This window comes from Ciconia boyciana, chromosome 8 (assembly GCF_034638445.1).
Source record: "Ciconia boyciana chromosome 8, ASM3463844v1, whole genome shotgun sequence".
In the NCBI taxonomy this organism is placed as follows: Eukaryota; Metazoa; Chordata; class Aves; order Ciconiiformes; family Ciconiidae; genus Ciconia; species Ciconia boyciana.
Genome location: NC_132941.1, coordinates 43,931,845 through 43,950,295, shown reverse-complemented (window position 1 = coordinate 43,950,295; position 18,451 = coordinate 43,931,845). Strand labels below are relative to the sequence as shown.

General features: G+C 40.9%; 1 protein-coding gene across 22 annotated transcripts in view; it reads right to left on the bottom strand.

Annotated features, from left to right (window-relative positions):
• Positions 1-18,451, bottom strand: part of SORBS1 (sorbin and SH3 domain containing 1) — a 176,438-nt gene that overhangs the window by 33,484 nt on the left and 124,503 nt on the right. For 19 of the 22 annotated variants that reach the window (XM_072869676.1, XM_072869673.1, XM_072869685.1 and 16 more), the window contains 7 exons: positions 17,637-17,666; positions 13,790-13,965; positions 12,919-12,982; positions 7,229-7,276; positions 6,985-7,114; positions 4,875-4,989; positions 1,540-1,623 (listed from right to left, as the gene is read on the bottom strand). In XM_072869676.1, coding sequence (XP_072725777.1) covers positions 1,540-1,623; positions 4,875-4,989; positions 6,985-7,114; positions 7,229-7,276; positions 12,919-12,982; positions 13,790-13,965; positions 17,637-17,666 — 647 coding nt within the window. The remainder of the gene's footprint in view (positions 1-1,539; positions 1,624-4,874; positions 4,990-6,984; positions 7,115-7,228; positions 7,277-12,918; positions 12,983-13,789; positions 13,966-17,636; positions 17,667-18,451) is intronic. The other 3 variants (XM_072869677.1, XM_072869686.1, XM_072869668.1) reach the window with 2 other exon arrangements.

Sequence of the window (18,451 nt, the reverse complement as noted above, 5' to 3'; positions counted from 1 at the left end):
CATAAATGTTCTCCTTCCTCTGACACATTTTCATTAACTTACACTAACTCAAAGGATCACAGAGATGACAACCTTCATTCATTGCAAGAGCACATGGCTATTCATTACACGGCAGCAAAGAGAAGCAGGTATCTTCTCACTTTGTGGAAATCTTAAACCATGACAACTTGTGAAGGGTTAAATCCTTATACTGACATCACTTAAAAGCCTCAGTGAGGTGGGATTTACCTGACTTCTACTGCCTAAAAGTTAGGGGGTCTCATCTCAAACACTGTTAAAGCTCCTTCTTTAGCTTAGGATGGAAGGTCGATAGCTATAAAACATAGTTTTCTATGACAGAATGGACTACTCAGCCACTGTACATGTTTGTTTTTCAGCAAAAATTACACTATTTCTATGATGTGATCAGACTGGGCACTCAACCTCAGGCAGCTACACTCTGTGCAGAGGAATTTTGTCGCTTCTGTGAGAACAAAGACTAGATTTAAAGAAAACCTGCTCTCTGGTGTCCATGTGCAGTTGTCTTTGAAGCCAGTACGGAACCTTAAAATGTATTTCTGTTTTGTTGTACATGCAGGGAAATCTCAGCAGCACTCAAAAATGGTGTGCTTGGGCATTTGACAACTGACCTCAAGGAGAAAGGAGAAATAACCACTATACTTGAATAGATGCGAGAGGCTGACACTGACCCTCTAGTGCAGTAAGAGTAACTTATTAAACAGTATTTGATAATGAAGTTAATAGTGTTTAATCAGTAAGAACCAGGCCATAAAATGCTTTAAAGTCACATTTTTTCCAGTAGCCATGACCACTGATGTGTTCCCTCCATCAAAATGTCCTTTGTCCTACTGAATAATTAAGCTTTGCTTCATCTTTTTCCGGAGTGGGAAATCAAGGCCTTTTTTTTTTCCCCACACATAGCAACACAGCTCCCTTTGAAAAGAAAGCACACTGTTCTCAGACTCCTTTGGTTTCAGGGAATCGCAAGGGCTATTCAACACAGACTGATGCACCCCATTTAGGCAATGGGCAGCTACATGCATAAGGAAATGAGCAGGAAACAGGGTCACGATCTGTTTATGGACAGCTGGAAATCACTGACCTACAGTTTATAAGCCAAGGCCAGGAATAAATGAATGATTCTCCTTGATTTAAAGCTACCTATGAGCCATCCTAGATCTTGTTAGGCAGAGGGAGAATAAGGGCTTTGAATAAGGACTCTCAATAATGAGAACAGAGCATTACTTCTAACATTAACAACAAAAATGCAGTTTGAACTATGGTGTGTGAAAAAATATTGCCTTGTTGATACATATGGCTGGAAGGTGGGGAATGTTTGTAAATGGCTTCAAAATACTTAAAGTGGTCACAGAACAGCTGCTTTATATCAGTACCAGGATGATGTTATGAACAATCACATTTTTAAATGAGTAAGGCAGCTGTTCCAGGTTTAGGGCCTAGCAAAGAGATATAACAATCATTGAGGGGGGGGGGAAAAGGCAGGTTGACTTCATTGGTCATCGCAACTATCAAACTTACCGGTTTCCCAAACTCCAATTCCGAAAAGAATTTATACCAAGGTTCATTCTTTAAATCTATCTCTTCTGGGCTTATATCCCGAGTCTAAAGGAGTTGGTGATAGGGGAATGGAAGAAAGAGAAGGATAACATTATGCAAAGAATACACGGAAAGGGACTGTTAGAGATGCAGATCCCATGGTTTCCATTCTAAAATGTAGATATTTAGCCTTATAATTTGGAATTTCTATAGCACCTCTCTCACAAAGGCCATGAACTGCTTTGCAAACATCAGTTAAGCCTAATGGTATCATTGTGAGCAACATGAATATGAATGAATTGCATTTTACAGATCAGGAGACCCACACAGAGAGAGATTATGCAGCTTGCCCACAGTCACAGGGAGGCTCAATGGAAGAGCTGGGAGTCAACAAGTCCCTCAGTCCTACTGTGAGAGACTTCCATCAAGCCCAAAGCTGCATGTACTTAAAAATTTTTTTTTAATCTTCATTTGGTTAAAAAAAGAGAGATTCAGTGAGACCTGAATCAAATACTGCATCTTTAACAGCACATGAATATGTGAGAAACCCTGTTCTATACACTGCAAACAGAGTGAAAGGTGGTTTTCTAAATCAAAGGAGACACAAGCCGGAGAGAGTGCATCCCTGAAAGATCTCTGAAGGGATGGATAGAGAGACACTATTACTTGTTTCTTCACAAATAAATGTTAGAGAATCAGACAAAACCACAACAAAGGAAAATCAGACAGGACAGAAAACAGTACAGTTGAAAAGGAAATTCCCTTTTGTTCATACAATCTGTTTTAATGAAACAAAAAAAGTTGAAATAGTTGTAGCTGTTTAAAAACAATACTGGTGAGATAAGAGAATATTAAGTCCATTGCTGAGGGTTAGAGGATGCCACTCCCCAAAAGACATCTAGCTAACTCTTGCATTTCAGCATACCTAGTCTTAGACATAATGGATCTCAGTGCATTAAAAATATAAATACATTATGCCTGATAGGCCAGTGTGATCCCAAGTGCTCCATCACTACAAGCAATGAGCCACACACACGCACAGCGGGCCAACACAAAGTGTCCTGATGCAAATCGTCCTGTGATGGGGTTACTGAGGCAGGGGGGAGTTCCCAACAGTGCTGGGTTTTGATAGATGTCCCAGACTCTGCCGGAGCCATTAGGCATCACTAAAAAAGCTCTAGGACAAGAGCTCAGGACTGATGCTGAAAGAGGGGCAATGCTTCAGTCTGAAAGATAAATGGTTACATCATGTTTGATCTCCGATGGCCTGGAGGAAGATTTGGCTATTCCTTAAAATGCAAAATAGAAGCAACATCTCAATTTTTTTCTTTACAGCACTCCAACTAAAAGTATTCATCTTGTTATATAACTGCCTTTACATCAAAAAAAAAAAAAGCCCACTGACGTCAATGGGAGGCTCTTCATTGCTCTGCAATGGTTCTGGATTGGGATTCTGATAGTCACAGCTCTGGGTGTGATTACCAGGAGATATCCACAAATCTCCTGTAGCCTCCTTGAAAGATCTAGTCTCTAACCACTATATTACTGTTGTATTTAATGAGACTGATGGAGACTATGAAGCCACTATTTCAAGACCTTCTTTCTTCTGTGATCTATGGCTTGAAATTAAATCTCAAAAAATAACACTAGAAGTAACACAGCTATCACATTCTTCTTGTCTATGAAGAGCTCTGTACAGTTTTTCTCCATTATGCTGATGATGGTCCTTCTTGTGGCTTTTAGACTCTCATTCAACAGCTCAGTTAAGTACCTGATGAAGTCTGAACATGTAAACAGTGCCGCTGGTGATGACAGACCTTGTGCAAAGGCTTAAATACACAGATGAAGCAGGCCTTTTGTCACAAGGTTTAATCTGGGCTGTTTACCATGAGACAAAATTGCCACTTAAGTCAGCAGAAATCTTGCTCCAGGATGGACTGCAGGAACGGAGTTGTCATGCCACGTTCAAACCACTCCTCACTGGCACTTCTCTAATGGGCTGAGCCAACGCCCAGTAGGATCAAGAGAGAGTCATCCATCGCCCATTTCAATAGGCACTAGGATCATGCTCCTATCAGGAGCAACTTTGTTGAAGTCAATGAGGAGACACGAGTGTGAAAAGAAGTTGGTTGCAGGATCTTTAAAAAGTGATGGAACTTGATTGCACTTGGAAGGAAAAAAGAAAACCCACCAAAATACTAAGGAGAAACATCAGGTCCCAGATCAGACTTGATTCTTACATTTCTATTGATTTAAATTGATGTTCACTCTTGTGTAAAATCCTTGGCAGGTTTTTCAGGAGCATTCCTTTACCTACTCCATGCATGGATCAATGCCTGAGCTGTTAAGGCACAAAGTCCAGTTTACATTTGGAATCTCACATGCAATTAGAGCTTCTAATTGAATCCCTCAAATTAATGCCTACATAGAACAATTACATCTTTATGTCCCAAACTGGCTCTTCACTAGTAACCTCATTCAGTATTTTCTAGCACTTACAGCGTCACACTTGTACCACTGAAGGACACCTTAAGTGAGCTGTGGTGATTTATGCAGGACTGGCTGAAAAGTTTAGCACCACCTCTCTGTCCTGCCCCTTGCCAAGTGTTCTCAGCCAAGCCTGCAGAATGAGACCTTTGTATGTCCCCTAGCTGTCACAATTCACAGCATTATTACTAATTCAAGCTGAAATTGGTAACAGCTCACTTAATACTCCAGGTTATACACCAGCGTAGCTGGGGAGCCAGCTCACATTCAGTTCTGCCACTCCTGCCACAGAAGTGATGAGATCCAGCTGAGGAAGAAAGCAGCCTAGGGGAGATGGCCACGTCCTAATGCACCTCAGAGGCATCTGCTGAGGCACATTACAGGCACTCAAAAAATTAGTTGTTCAGTGTTTAAAGCATCAGAGGAACATAGAAACTGAACCAGCCTGCTTTGTTGCATAATGTCTTCAACCCTCCTGCATCAACTAATGCTGTGCCCTAGAAAAAGTACAGCTGGCAAAACAGCTGCTGAACAGGTCACAGTGTCAAACACAGATTAAAAACTAGGGTTAGCGATCCATACTTAACACAGAAAACAACACGTCCAAAAGGAAAGAAGCCTCTCAATCCCCCTGGATCTTGTTTTATAGAGAACAAAAATGTTAGGAAGTTATGCAAAACAGTTTTCAAAACAAAATATACAGGAAATACATCACACGAGCACTGCAATGTAAGCGTAAGGAATCCTATCCGAATGGAACTGGACAAGCACTTGGGGAGTGTTTTACAATCACAGGATAAAGCCACAAACTAGGATAAAACAAACATTACCATCTTTTCATTGTTCAGAACCGAGGACTTTCCTGGCTGATAGTCATAAATGCTCCTGGGCTCTGCACGGTATTTTCTGGTGTCCACCTTCTTGTCTGGAGGCTCCCAGTCAGTCCTGAGGAAAGAAAGATCAATTAACCCAAGCACTTCTTTTTGACAGGCGCCTTTGCCTGTTAATCGTGGTTTAATCAGGGTACTTTTTTTAATCTAGGAAAGAAGCCTGCTGCAAGAGGAACAGTTCAGTTGGGGCTCTGGGCATATATTTGTTTATCTATAGCAGGCAGAGTTTGATACAGCTCAGCAGCTGAAATCATTGGAGCAGAGAGGGTTTCTTCCAAGTACTTTCAATAAACTTCCAGACTTCCGTATCTTTCCTGATTGGAAATAGCTTAGTGATGAGCTTCAACTAAGCTCACAAATACGAACATGTCCAAACTTTGAGCAGAACTCAGATTAAATCTCTTCTGCTAAACTTCTTCATTTTCGCCACATCACTGATTACCTGACTACTACTGCTCTGGATTCTGGGGGCACTCTGGGGTCCAAGAGGGGGTCTTTTCTAGAGACATGAATGAATTATCTCAGACTGGTATAGCTAAAGATGGCTAAGAACAGTCCATCGAATATCCAAACCACTATAATTTTGTGCGGTGTCTACACTGGCACAGTTCAGACAATAGTAGTCACAAAGCATTCAGGGTCCGAATCCTACAATGTCCAGCTCCTCTGAAAAGTAATATATTCAAACACCTCATGCAGAATAACCGATGCCCCCGAAAAAGCCCAGAAATCAGGCCATCTAAGCTGGTAAACTAATTCTGACCTTGCTCTTGATATGTTCCCTTTGACGGGCAATATTGTATGTGGATTCATCTCACCTAGCATTCACCAAACAAAACTGAGGTGTCTAAACAAAACTGCTGCTCCAGGTTTCTTCCCACTGACCCTCCTGACCTGGTTTAGGACAGGAACAACCCACTGAGTTGCCCAAACTCTCTCCACTGGCTTAGGTGAGACAGAGACAACCAATTTAAATTCTTAATTTTTTTTTTTTTTTTTTAAAGTAAGGCAAAATGACAGCCAAAATGACTGGCCTACAGTGTACAAATTTCAACAAGGTTGATCTTTGCTGTCTAGAATAAACTTGATTGCTTAAGATTCCAACCCAAGAGAAACTTCTCCCTAGTGAAACATTAGATTTTGTCACTAGATAATAGGAAGCACTAATTATTGTAATACTTTCACTTGCAAGAGTTTTCTCAGAGGGCGAATGTACTATGCCTTCAATTCCTGCATCAGGAAGACACATTCTATCAGCAAACTTTGTCCCCTGATCTGGTGGCCTGAGATACTCACTGAATTAGCAATCTCAAATTATGGCATTGCTCATTTGAGGCAGGAAGTGAAAAACATTAAGAGCATGTGAAAATTGGCGAGGGAGGGAGGAGCAGTTCAAGAGCTGGGAGAATTCAGCAGGACATAAAATATTCATTACTGATTCTGCTTTCCCTTCACTTGGTAAACGTATTCATTATTGTTACAAAGAGGTTTAAAATACATGGTAATAAACAAAGCAAAAAACCAGGAGGGAAGTAGTCATCTTGAAAGACCAGAAATGACACTGCTAACTAGAATCTACTTCTGACAAAGTTCACATGAGTGGGACTCCTCAGAGATGGAAGATGTAACAAAACTTTTACTAAGGCTCAACACAAATCCAAATTTTGCTTCTCCACAATTATTGCTACTTGCTTGTATTCTAAGGTACCTTTACAGTGTCACACTGAGCCAAGAGCTTCCACTGTGTCTCTGTGGTAGGCACTGTATAGGCACGACACCCAGGGAAACACTCCTCACCCAGGCAGGAAACTATGCAACAGACTGTGTCATGCCTGGTCAAAAATGACAGACAAAATGGGGGACTGGGCTGTGACAATGAAGAAGTTCACTGCTGCCTAGTAGAAGAGTCAGAGTCAAAACTACATGTCCACTTCCCCCAAAAAATTTAATTGGAGTTGTGGACTTAAAGCTTCCACCTTTGTTCCCTTCCCATTCAGAGCTTTCAGAGATTCTTCCAGTACTGATCCAAATACATCTTAGTTCAGGTCACCTTTCTGGGCTTGATTTCAGCGATGAAGTACGGTTTGGCAGTGGCAAAGTGGCAGACCTCTTAACAACTTTCTCTGAATCAATATTGTCCGTCTCACTCTTGGAGCGGGGAACTGAAAGCTGGGTTCTGCCTGTAGGATAAGTCAAATATAGGAATATTGGTGAACTGGACAGGAGGCAAATACATACATGCTTTACATGTCCTTTGTATTTGACAGATTACACAAGAAATGTGAATTACTTACTGTCCTCAGAATACGAATAACGAGGAGAGTATGAATCAGAATCTTCATCTGAAAAACAAAAGCATTTTGGAAGTGAGCTGAAAAAGCCCCAAAGAAGAAGCACCAGAGACTCTCCTCATTTCTTCTACTAATTCATTGGCCATAATTTGAGTGATATGCCAAATACTTACCACAGGGAGAGGATCCTAAAAAAGGAAATCCCAATGAGGTTTAAATTGCATTTAAATATAATTCCTAGATTAGATATAAATATTAATTTACTACTTACACTAATACGTTTCTCCAGGCTCTCAAAGCACATTAGAAAACAATCACTTTTTATCAGAAAACTCCTCTACAGCAAGGGTTATTAGATCCACTTTATCAAAAGCTGAAAGATAAATAGAGGATCTAAAAGCTGAGGTACATGCCTAAATAACTCACTAGGTGCTAGACACAGTAATAGAGCTGAGGAGTCCTGCCCCAATCACATATGATAATCGCTGGGACATCTTCCTTACACACCAAGTTGAAGTATGTTCACTGACTCGTATCATCTTTTCAGCGCAGATAACATTCCTGGCACGAGACACACATGTATACTTCCACCAAGAGACTGTCCTTGTTCTGAAGAACTTACTTTTTAAATAGGAATGACATGTCTGTAGAATGCAATAGAGATATTCAAGCAGCTCTAAAAGAGCTAGCAATGACATCAGCATAACTGAGTGGTGCGGTCTGGCCCCCAAGCTGAACAACCTTCTGTCTTTGACAGTGAAAGTGTTACACTGCATCAGCACAGCAAGGTCTTTCCCAGGACACAACTGCTGCCTTTGGCCGTGGAATCACATACTGCCCTATTCAAAGATAACATGGTACTGTAGTGCACAAGGCAGATGTGCCCAAAAAGAAGGTGGGAGGATGGCAGCATTACCACCCCCCATTCTAAGGGTGATGGCCAGAGAGACTTTGACTTGATCAAAAACCTAGCAGTATCTCCACCATCTTCAACAGGCATTGGAATTAATCCTCAATGAATTGCAGGTAGTAGCAGGGGGAGTTGGGATCAGACCTGGAAACTGGACCCACAGGCCCATGACCTTTCTCTGCTGATGAGGGTTCAAACTTGCAGGGATGTGCATATGAGACATCTACAGGACTTCCAAGGCAAAATGCAGGTACAATGCAATGACTGCAAAGAGAACCGTGAGCAAAGGTATTACTAATACCTCTGTGAAGAAACCACTAAAAGTGACAGAGATAAAAAGACAGAAAAACAAAATAGATGAACCTAGAATAAGCTAGGTAAGAAAAGAACATACTAAAAAACTGTTATGTGAATTCAGTGATGCTGATCAACAGATTGAAACAATTTCCAGATCTTCTCTCAAGGAGGACATCAACCAACTGCTACAGCCAATCTCATCTGCTGGAAAAAACAATCTGGCTAACACAGCTGACCTGAAATTTCACTCAAGCCTTAATCAAGCCTTTCAGGAAGGCTCAAAGACATCTTAACTTTTAGTCTCTCTGCTGAGTTCCCTCGGTGAATGAATTAGAAGGTTTAAGTTCCAAACAGATGGTTATTGACTCTGGTGTGCTTATCATAACCTTCAGGTTAAAAAATAGCAAAGGTCAATTTTCAGGCCAATTCCCATATTTTAAACCTAAATGACAGAAAACAAATATTTATTTATTTAATGTTATTACACTGAATTGTTGACAAAATCGACTGGTATTCCTATATAAAAGTTGCAGTTATTCAGATAGCAAAATACTTGGTAAATCACAAAACTCTGGGTCCCTACTAACACAGATGAACAAATGTCTAAAACTATCCTCACAGTCATTCACCTCTCATAGTCTTATTTAGTGCTGGTGATCAATGAAAAAACTGATTTACTTACTTGAAGAGAAATATCAATATTCATTATAGCTCATCATTCAGACAGGAAAACCATACAATAAAAAATTCACATCAGATAAGTGTTATTTTCTAATTGCTAATATTCTAATATCTACAATAATAAGGAGAACAGGTATGTTTTGTCTCTTCAAGTATCTTATGAAGAAGAGTATCTACCTTTCTTCCCTTTTTACAGCAAGGAATACTGAAACACAGAAATCTGGAATGACTTGATAAAGATTAAACAGTAAATCAGAGATGAGCATTAAAACAAGATCTCCTGGCTCTCAGAGCTGCATTCTGTCTGTTGGACGCTCCTTAATGGAGCAGGGTATCACCAGTTTGTAGTTTCAAAATCTAATTCCTTTAGCGAGAAGAGGCTGTTCCCCTGTAGTTCCTAGAGAATCTGCAGGTTTGGTTTTTTTCATGGGTTGACCATATTCTCTACATTTCTAGAGACTCTAAAGGTATTTTAGAGGGGAGCCCAAATCTTGATATTTCTAGGAGATCATATGCATCAATCCAAAGCAAAAAACTCTGACACTGATTGTATGAAACTCAAGCTTCAACCTATCTCTGTATAAACACTTTGCCATTGAGTATATAACTTTGAAATGTTTTCTAAACATGAAACATACCCTCCAACCCATCTACACCATCAGATATTCCAGATTCCTTATCAAGGAAAGAATCCAAGCAAATATTAGAGAAACATTTCCCAAGGTATTGAGATTAAAAAGCAAGTGTTTGGTCCAATAAGATTTCAACTACCTAAACCAACAAATTACTTTCATATGCACATTTGTAAGTGCATAGGGAACATTTATGGGAAACCAGACTCTTAATATATTATCATAATTGGTTTTGCAAACTATGTTAGTTCAGACAAGAGCAAAATGGATTTTCAAACTTCATTACGAACAAGAAAATGGAATCTTTCTAAAAATCCTTTATCAATTAGTTACTGAGACCCTTTGTTTCTCTCTCATCCATACCAACACACCATTCTGTCAATAGAAAATAATTTACACTGCGTTATGATTTGCAAGACAGGACTCTTCACCTACAGGTTTCACCAAGAAATGAGCAAGTATCTTAGATACCTGTATGACACTAGTCCACATTAATTTTAACAGTGAAATGCACCTTACATCTCCTAGTCCTCTTTGAACATCTCAGCTAGAACCCATATTGTATGCTTTCTTCTTACACAGTACCCACCAGATGTTTAATATAAACATTGAATGAAATGGTTAATTAATAGTCTCACCAGGGCTGGCTTGAGGCACAGGCTAAGTAGGCAAGTTCCTAAATTGCAGGATCTGAAGTGATACCAAAGCACCAAGTCACCAAGGCTGTCACCAACAATTTCCCAATCAGGAAATGTCTGTATGTCCAATGTGTGCAGCGGATTCCAGTGTTTCTCATATATAAGTGCTCTCATGCATACGCACACAGTTACATGATTATCACTGCAATAGATGCTATATCACCATGCCTGAAACATGACTGCAAAGGATTCTGGTTTGTACATGAAGTTTAGAGGAATCTGCTGAGCACATGAAGAGGATAAGGTAAAGACAGTGTTATTTCAAGTTGCAAGATGGGCTGATGAGACTGTCAAACTCTGTCCTTGCCTAGATATGCCAAGTGCACCTAAGGCCAGCCCTGAACCTGTGTTATCAAGTTATATTTATTTTAAAAGGCTACATTGAGGGACTGATCCAAAACCCACTGAAGCAAGCAGCCTTTTTACCAATAGACTTCAGTGGCATTTTGGGTCTGGCCCTAATACTATGTTAATATTCAAAACCAGAAGTAAATAATTAAAGAAATTTATTGATCCAGAAAGGGGGGTGGGAGAAATCTCAGTTAAACCACATCTTTACATGTAAGTCAGCATTCTAGGCGTGTTGAATAATCACTGCACGCACATGGCTAAATACAACTGATAAGCGCATAAAACCAAGCAAACCCCAAATCTGTAGCATTAGTCAAATACTAGTTACAAAGCCAGAGGAGCACTGCAAAGCCGAAAAGGCATCATACAGTCAAGGCAACGCTTAGAGTGCAGCAAATCATTATGAGGCAGCATAATGCTCAGCAAGTAGAAAAAACTCCAGGAAGAAAATAAATGGATAAGGCAGCATTTGTGCAGAAAAATATATATGGTCCTTTATTATTACCTTCAGAGATAGGACTAGGAGTAGACGCAGGAAACTGGTATGTAGGAGAATAAGGATTGTCTTCTGCAGCAGAGAAAAGCAGTGGATTTTGAGACTATCCACAGTGAAGTGGAGGTTCTGCTTCATCCCCCAATTTCCTATCACCATATGATTTTATTGCCTACTTTAATAATACTACAGTAAATGGCACCATACTTTAAAAAAGAGATTAATGGATTAGCAAAGATTTAGTTATTTTATGCATCACACAAGCAGGCATACTGGGCATAACTGAATTTCCAGCCAGTGTAACATATGGGTAACGGAAATGTAGAACCTGAATCTAGTTACTATTAGGGTGCTATAGTACAGTTAACTCAAAGCACAAGACAACAGATACTCTGACTAAACTTCTGGTACCTTCAGTTTTTTGCTGGATTTCAGGAAGTTCAGGAAATATGTAGGTAGGGCAATAAGGGTTTTCTTCAGGAGTGTCTAAGGAGAGGAACATCATTTGCAAAAAAGAACAGAAAGGACAGATTTAAAGGGGAAGAAGGGCAAGACAAGAATCCATACACGCTGACTGCAGAGCAGTCCCTCTCATGCTGATGTTCTAGCATGACACAACCTAGATTCCTCTTTGCCCATTGCTGCCTTACATGCCTGAGCCCTGCAAGAGATCCTGGAAGCTGAGGGGACTGAACTCATTCTCCTCCTTCTGAAGCATGGGCTCTGGCTGAGCTGAAGAACCTCTGTTAGAAGCACTGGGATTAGGAAACAGTTAAACTCTTTCTCATTCCATCCAATACAACACAGCATCTATCTATGCATAAAGCTCATCATGACAGCACCTGCAGCAGCAAATACAGCTCCAGTTTTGCATGCTCTATGTTTTATTATATAAGCGCAGTTCTGAATTGCGTTTGCCTGCATGTCAGGCTGTTCAGAGTGTTCAGTTTGCAAATGCTACTGCAGCCATTTCTCACACAGAAGAAAGAACATGAATGTATCAGCAGCCAGGCACAGACGTGCCCCAAAGTAGGGGATCCCCTGAAAGTGCATCACTACAAAGTCTGCAAGTGCTCACCACCATTTTACGTTTTGAAAGGAGAAAATTTGAAGTTTTGAAAAAGCAGAGTTCAGATTCTGAACTCACCAAAAATCAATGGAAACCTTTCCATTGGTTTCAGTGAGCTTCAAATCAAGCTTTGTTATGCAGGTACTAAAGCTTTACAATGTAAAAAGTTTTCCCTTATGCAAAGAGCAGTTTCAGTGATAATCTACTATCCTTTAAAAGTGTGGGTGGGTGGGGTTAGCTGCTAAAACTGCAATTCAGGGATCTATTTTCACTAAGTATGGAATTATTAGCAGCTTTCTCATCTCAAATAGTACTCTTGATTTCATGAGGGCACTGCAGTTCACCTTTCAAAACAACTTAGACCTTTCTTTGGACTGCACTGTTCTCTCACCTTTGACTTCAGAGTTTTCAAATACATTGGTTGAGTTCTGTGGTGCAGAGCAAACACTAGTTAACATAAAATGCTTTTATTTAATGTCCAGTACAATTCTTCACATGAATGAAACAAAATGTTATCAAGGTGGTCTTTTAAAGTAAATAAAAACCATCTGTGTTACAGTACCTCTATTTAGCTTGTGAATCTGTTTGAACATTGTCTTGTACCAGTCCTTCGATCTGTCTGTATTCTATTGGAAAAATAAATATACACATAAATAATGACAACCATAAATTCTACCAGCCTTTCAAAGTTCTTATGAATCTTCCAGCAATGAAAAAGGTTTACACTCTGTTGTATGAAGGCTATATGAAATTAATACTTTGAAATATGAGTGATTTCACTCAGATATATAATCTCTTATGTAATGAAGCTATAGGCTTCACTCAAGTTACTAATAATGCACAAGCTCTGCAGGGGTAGGTTGTAACCTGTGTAGAACTGTAGATTGTGTAGAAGGTTTTGCATATTAATCTGATTTGACATCTAAAAGTAGACACCTTGCCTATTTTAGTCATACGTACCGATTTCCTAGGTATTCAATGGACAGTTAGAAACATTTAGTGTTCAAGTCACTCCAGACACTAGTTGTAAGAATAAGTTAGTAATTCTTTTCATTATAATTTCCCCTGAACACTGAATGAACTTAAACACATGTTGTATAAAAGAGATATCTGCCTTTAAGATGGTTAAAATGAGACAAAACTCTCCCTTAACTGCTAGCTGTGAATGAAACAGAAGAGCAGAAAACAGTGTTCTCAAATATGATGAAAAAAGATATTAATTTCCCCCTCCCTGAGGCAGCTGAAACAGGTCACTGATAGCAAATGGAAGCGTTCATAATAAAATACATTGGATTCTCATTGAATTCAACTAGAATTCTCTCTTCCCTTAAATATCTACAGTCTCCAGAGCTTTAGTGAGTTCCCTGAGTCCTAAGGTAGGCAGAATCTGGCCCAGGTTTTGTGCATCGACCACATGCTCAGTGTTGTCTTACCCTCAGTGGAATGCCAATATCATCGACGGAGGTATCAGCCACGTGCTGAGGGCTCCTGCCAATGCTTCTCTTCTCCTCCATTGCCCTCTTCTCACTTGGCACTGTCTCCTGAACCAGCTTGTCCCGTATGACTGCTGAATCAACTTTATCAGAAACTTGTCTGTCTGGCACTGAATCTGGAAATGACAATGGGGGATTCTTATCTCATCCCAGCATTTCACCACATCACCATATTCCACTCTTTTAAGGCAAAAATCCTAGCAAGTAGTTGATGAGACAGACTGTGTCACTGCTAGCTGTGGCTAGCATCTGGACTGAAGAAAATCTACCAAGAAAACGTTTGATGCCAGCAAAAGCAGGCTAGCATCTCTCAGGTAGCTACCTTCACACATCTCAGGACAGTCTCAGCTGTCATGTAAGACAACAGAAAATTTTGGTTTTGAGGACTGTTTGGGGGTTGTTTTTTTGTGTCTTTTTTACTAATTAGCAACTCTGCAATCTCATTCTTCATCAAAAAGCATCAGTAATATAGTCTCCTAGACAGCTTTTTCTGGTGGTGATTTCAATCTAATGGAGCATCCTATGCGGTAGTGGGGCACTACTTTTCAACAGCTTGCACTCACCTGCCTGACAATCCCATTCGTTACAGTCAGTATTATAATGCTTCCAATTAATCTCTGTGCCCTAACCAGAGTTTGTAAACAACAAATTCCACTGTTGTTCAAGCATACATATGATTCCTCTTGCACATGAGTCTGTGTAAAGATGGGGGAAACAACTAATTGCTCCAGACTGCCTTGCTTCCACCTGGAATTCCTTGACGCTGCCTGACTGACACCCACACGTAGCAGCAGACACCACCACCACCGCTGGCCAAGGAACCAAGGGAGCTCAGGTTGCTCTGAAGCTCTGCTATGCTCTGGAGAGCTGCAGCACAGCAACCCTTAGGCTCTGCTGAGGACTTTTTCTATGTGGATTTTCTGGAGAGGAAACATCTGTGATTTTACAGTCTGCCTCATCAAGACTTTGCCAAGTCCTATCCATTTTACATCACTGCATGCATCGAAAAGAGAGAGAGAGAGAGATATGTTTATTCACATGCATATCACCATACTGCCCAAAGCCATTAAATGTGCAGAAATCTGAGGGGCAGTTAGCAGAGGAAAGGCTCGTGCATAACAAAGCATTGGTCTGTTGGTATCTTGAGCAAACACAATTCTGCCCTGCGAAACTCAGTACGTGAAGGATTTGTGTTTCAGTGGTTGGTTTGAAATTACATCAAACTTTAAGTCTTCCTCCTCTTTAAGAAAAAATGAAATGTTTATAAATGTTCAAAATGGGGCAAAGCATCTATTAAATCCTTGTTTAGCATTTTCATCCTATTTCCCTTCCCTGTTAATGCGTGTGCACTGTGTTTTGGTCCTTTTGTGTCCCTGGTGTACAGGGCTCTCCATTTTGTAGGAAGTATTTGGTCCATTTCCATTACTAAACTCCTTACTAAGCCTCTAGGAACAGAGCATGGAAAGAGCAACTGAAACTAGACCATTCTTCCATGACCTTGAAGACCAAAAGGAAGTGGGTTTTTGGATGGGGATGAGGATGTGGAGAGGATGCAAACTTTAGGAAAGGTCACAGCTTTCCTCCATTACTTAGCATTGTCACTGCTGATGTTACAAGTCCTGAGCTTCTGGTCTAGAAAAGTAATTATTTTCTGCAGGCTAAAGAATTCAATGCCAGAGAAGGTCACAAAGTCCTTCTCTAACAGCACTGGTAAATATATATTATTTCTCTTTGATTCCCTAGCTCCCTGCACTGGAAAAGTGGTTGGCTGTTTGCCAGGTAGACCCCATCTGAAACTATGATGATAATATTCAAAATACCTAATACAGATGTAAACAACAGGGTAAATGTATCACAATCTGATTGTGAATCTGAAAATCTACCAGCCAGTTAAATGTATTTTGAAGGAGTTTTCAAAAATATTTTTTGGAGTGCACTTAGAACTGGTTGAAGGTGCTGGGTTGCTGACAACCCTGGAGACAGGAAAGGCCTGACAGCCTCATGTCTGACAGCACGAGTTGTGTTAGGGCAAGCCCTCCTTGTGCACCCCGCCAGGTAAGTCCTTCCTAGGTCCATAGGACTCGACCAAGAGGACCAGCTTAACTGCTGGTCCTGTTTGGCTGCTCAGCTGATACTGCAAACACAGACACCTGCTGCACAGGTGTCTTTGCAGAGGGAGGAACTAAAGCAGATATCTTTCATCACAGATTTCCTACAATACCCTACAGCTTGGAGAATAATGGCTAAACTTCAACTACACATTGACTTATTTGCCATGCAGTTCCAATGATTTCAAAAGAGTTTATAGAGCTATATACCAGGCTTTGAGGTATTTAAAAATCAGAGAGCCAAATCTGGTGCCTAATCACCCAAATAACCAGATTGCACCAGTCAGCACACTCCATGGCACCTGAGCCATCCTTTTGCAAGAGCAGCAGCAACATATGGCGTCGCACAGCAAGAGAGTTTTACTGCTGTGACCAAGAGGACATACAAAGCAGGGGGAGAGGTGGCAGCCAGCAGCCTTCTGTGGTTGTTCTGGTACGCTGAGCGCAGGTGCAGACCCAGCTGTGCCACAATGTGCTTCACTCTTCCAGACCAAGGATCATTTGGGCTGTAACAAACTGTTCTGTGGCTATCTCTAGTTCAGAAAACAAAGGAGTTCCTGGTAATGAAGGGAAACACCTTGCGAAAGGGAAAACCAACAGGAAACCTCTGTCCGGACTTGTAGGCAAGTGTTAAACTCGCAGCTGAGTAGTGTCCAATGAGACAACACCTACACTAAGGGAAGGAGCTGAGAGAAACCGGTGTAAGCTGTTATGCAGCCTGTCACCTCAGCAGGGTGGCAGCAGAGAGGAGGGACAGGCTGGTGTCACAGCCGAAGGAACCTGGTGGATGGACTGCAGCTGAAGGACCAGGTCAGCAGCTGCCTCATGGGCAGATGCTGTCCTCATGGGACACACTCCACTAGTCCAGGGCCTACGCAGCAGAGCAAGAGCACGCAGTATTGGCTTCCCTGTGTTTCTATTTCTGATATTTAAAGTGCTTAGGCACTCTCTGTGACTCTCTTCTCTCCCACCTCTCCATTTACCCTGCCATGGCCATAAGCAAGAATAATAATATGGGTAAGTGGTGCATAATGTGCTGTTCCTATAACTCCCACTGCAGACTGAGCTAATTCTGTTTGGGGTGTGGGGAGGGAAAGATGACCAGGAAAACAACTTGCTCTTCTTTCAAGGAGAGACTCTCACACCCGTTGCAAGAGCAGAGAGCTGCCCGGGGAGAGAAGGGTGGCAGCACACGTGCATACTTGCACACTAAAATTTTATCATCTATTTCTTGACATCTGGCACAAATACTACTGTTCTTGGAGTCATGTAAATACTGATTTTTATTTCTCTTCCTCTCCCCTCACCAAAAGCAAGACTAACTCTGTGCAGAGAAACTTGAGAGTATACCCCAAGGGAATAAACCTAAAGGCTCCAAAAGGCAGCCCCAAAAGTCAACTAGAACAATCAAAACTGTATGTAAATTTTATGACTTAGGAGGAACAGATGAGTAATTTAGGGTTTTGGTATATTAACACGTGGCCACACAGGTAGCGTTTGGAGAAAACATGGAAATCAAACATTCAGTGACCTGGGCTAAGCCAGAACAAATATTTATACTAATTCCTTTGCAGTTCCCGAGAAGTGTGTTTGCTAAAGGTACTCCACAAGCTAATAAAGCAGCAGCTTTGCTCCAGCAGAGGCAGCAGTTGGGGAGTAGCAGACCTTTCACATCATACCTGCCAGGCTACTAAGCCTTTTTTGCTGTTCTGTGGTAAAGGAAGAAACAAAACAAAAAGAAATACAGAACAAATGGGTGAGACATAAACAGCAAGTGCTCTGGTGCTGCATTTCTGACAGGCAAGAAATACGCTGTAGACAGAATGGCAGCAGCTGCTGGAGAGAATCTGTTTTCAAATACCCTGCCAAAGTGACAGCCCACAGTCCCTTCTCCACACAGCAGCCTCGTGGAATAATATAAATCTCATAATGCAGTGACTGATACATTGCAAAGAGCATTTTGGTTTTTTTCTTAACATCGGAGAATGAAAAAAGTTGCACAGGAGACAATTTGTAAAAGAGTAAAGATTCACAGAGTCAAACAACTTGACAACTAACTCTGTTACCATTAGCATGAAGTACATTTTGAACAATAATGCTGTAGCATTTCGAAGGGATATAGGAAAGGATCAAGTCACTGTTGGTGCTTGCTGAGTCTCATCACATACTACTGAGCCACAGATTAAGTGATTTGCGCACAGACACAGCTTGGTTAAGGCTTTGATTCTCAGAATGGTCCCCTTGGTTTAGGGCTTTTCATTACTGGGTTCCCATACTGGGACATTTGTGGTATCTTCCAGCGTGCTTGACCACCCTCCACCCTAAAGCTGATGCTCACAGCTGCTTTCCAAATGACTTGCCCAAGTCAAGGCTGGGAATAAACCAAGAATTCTTAGCTCTCTGTTCTCTGCTCTTTCTACTCCCTAGCAATTAATCCTTTCATTTAAAGCATGAAAGCCATTTGAAAAGAATAAACTATTTTACTGACATACAA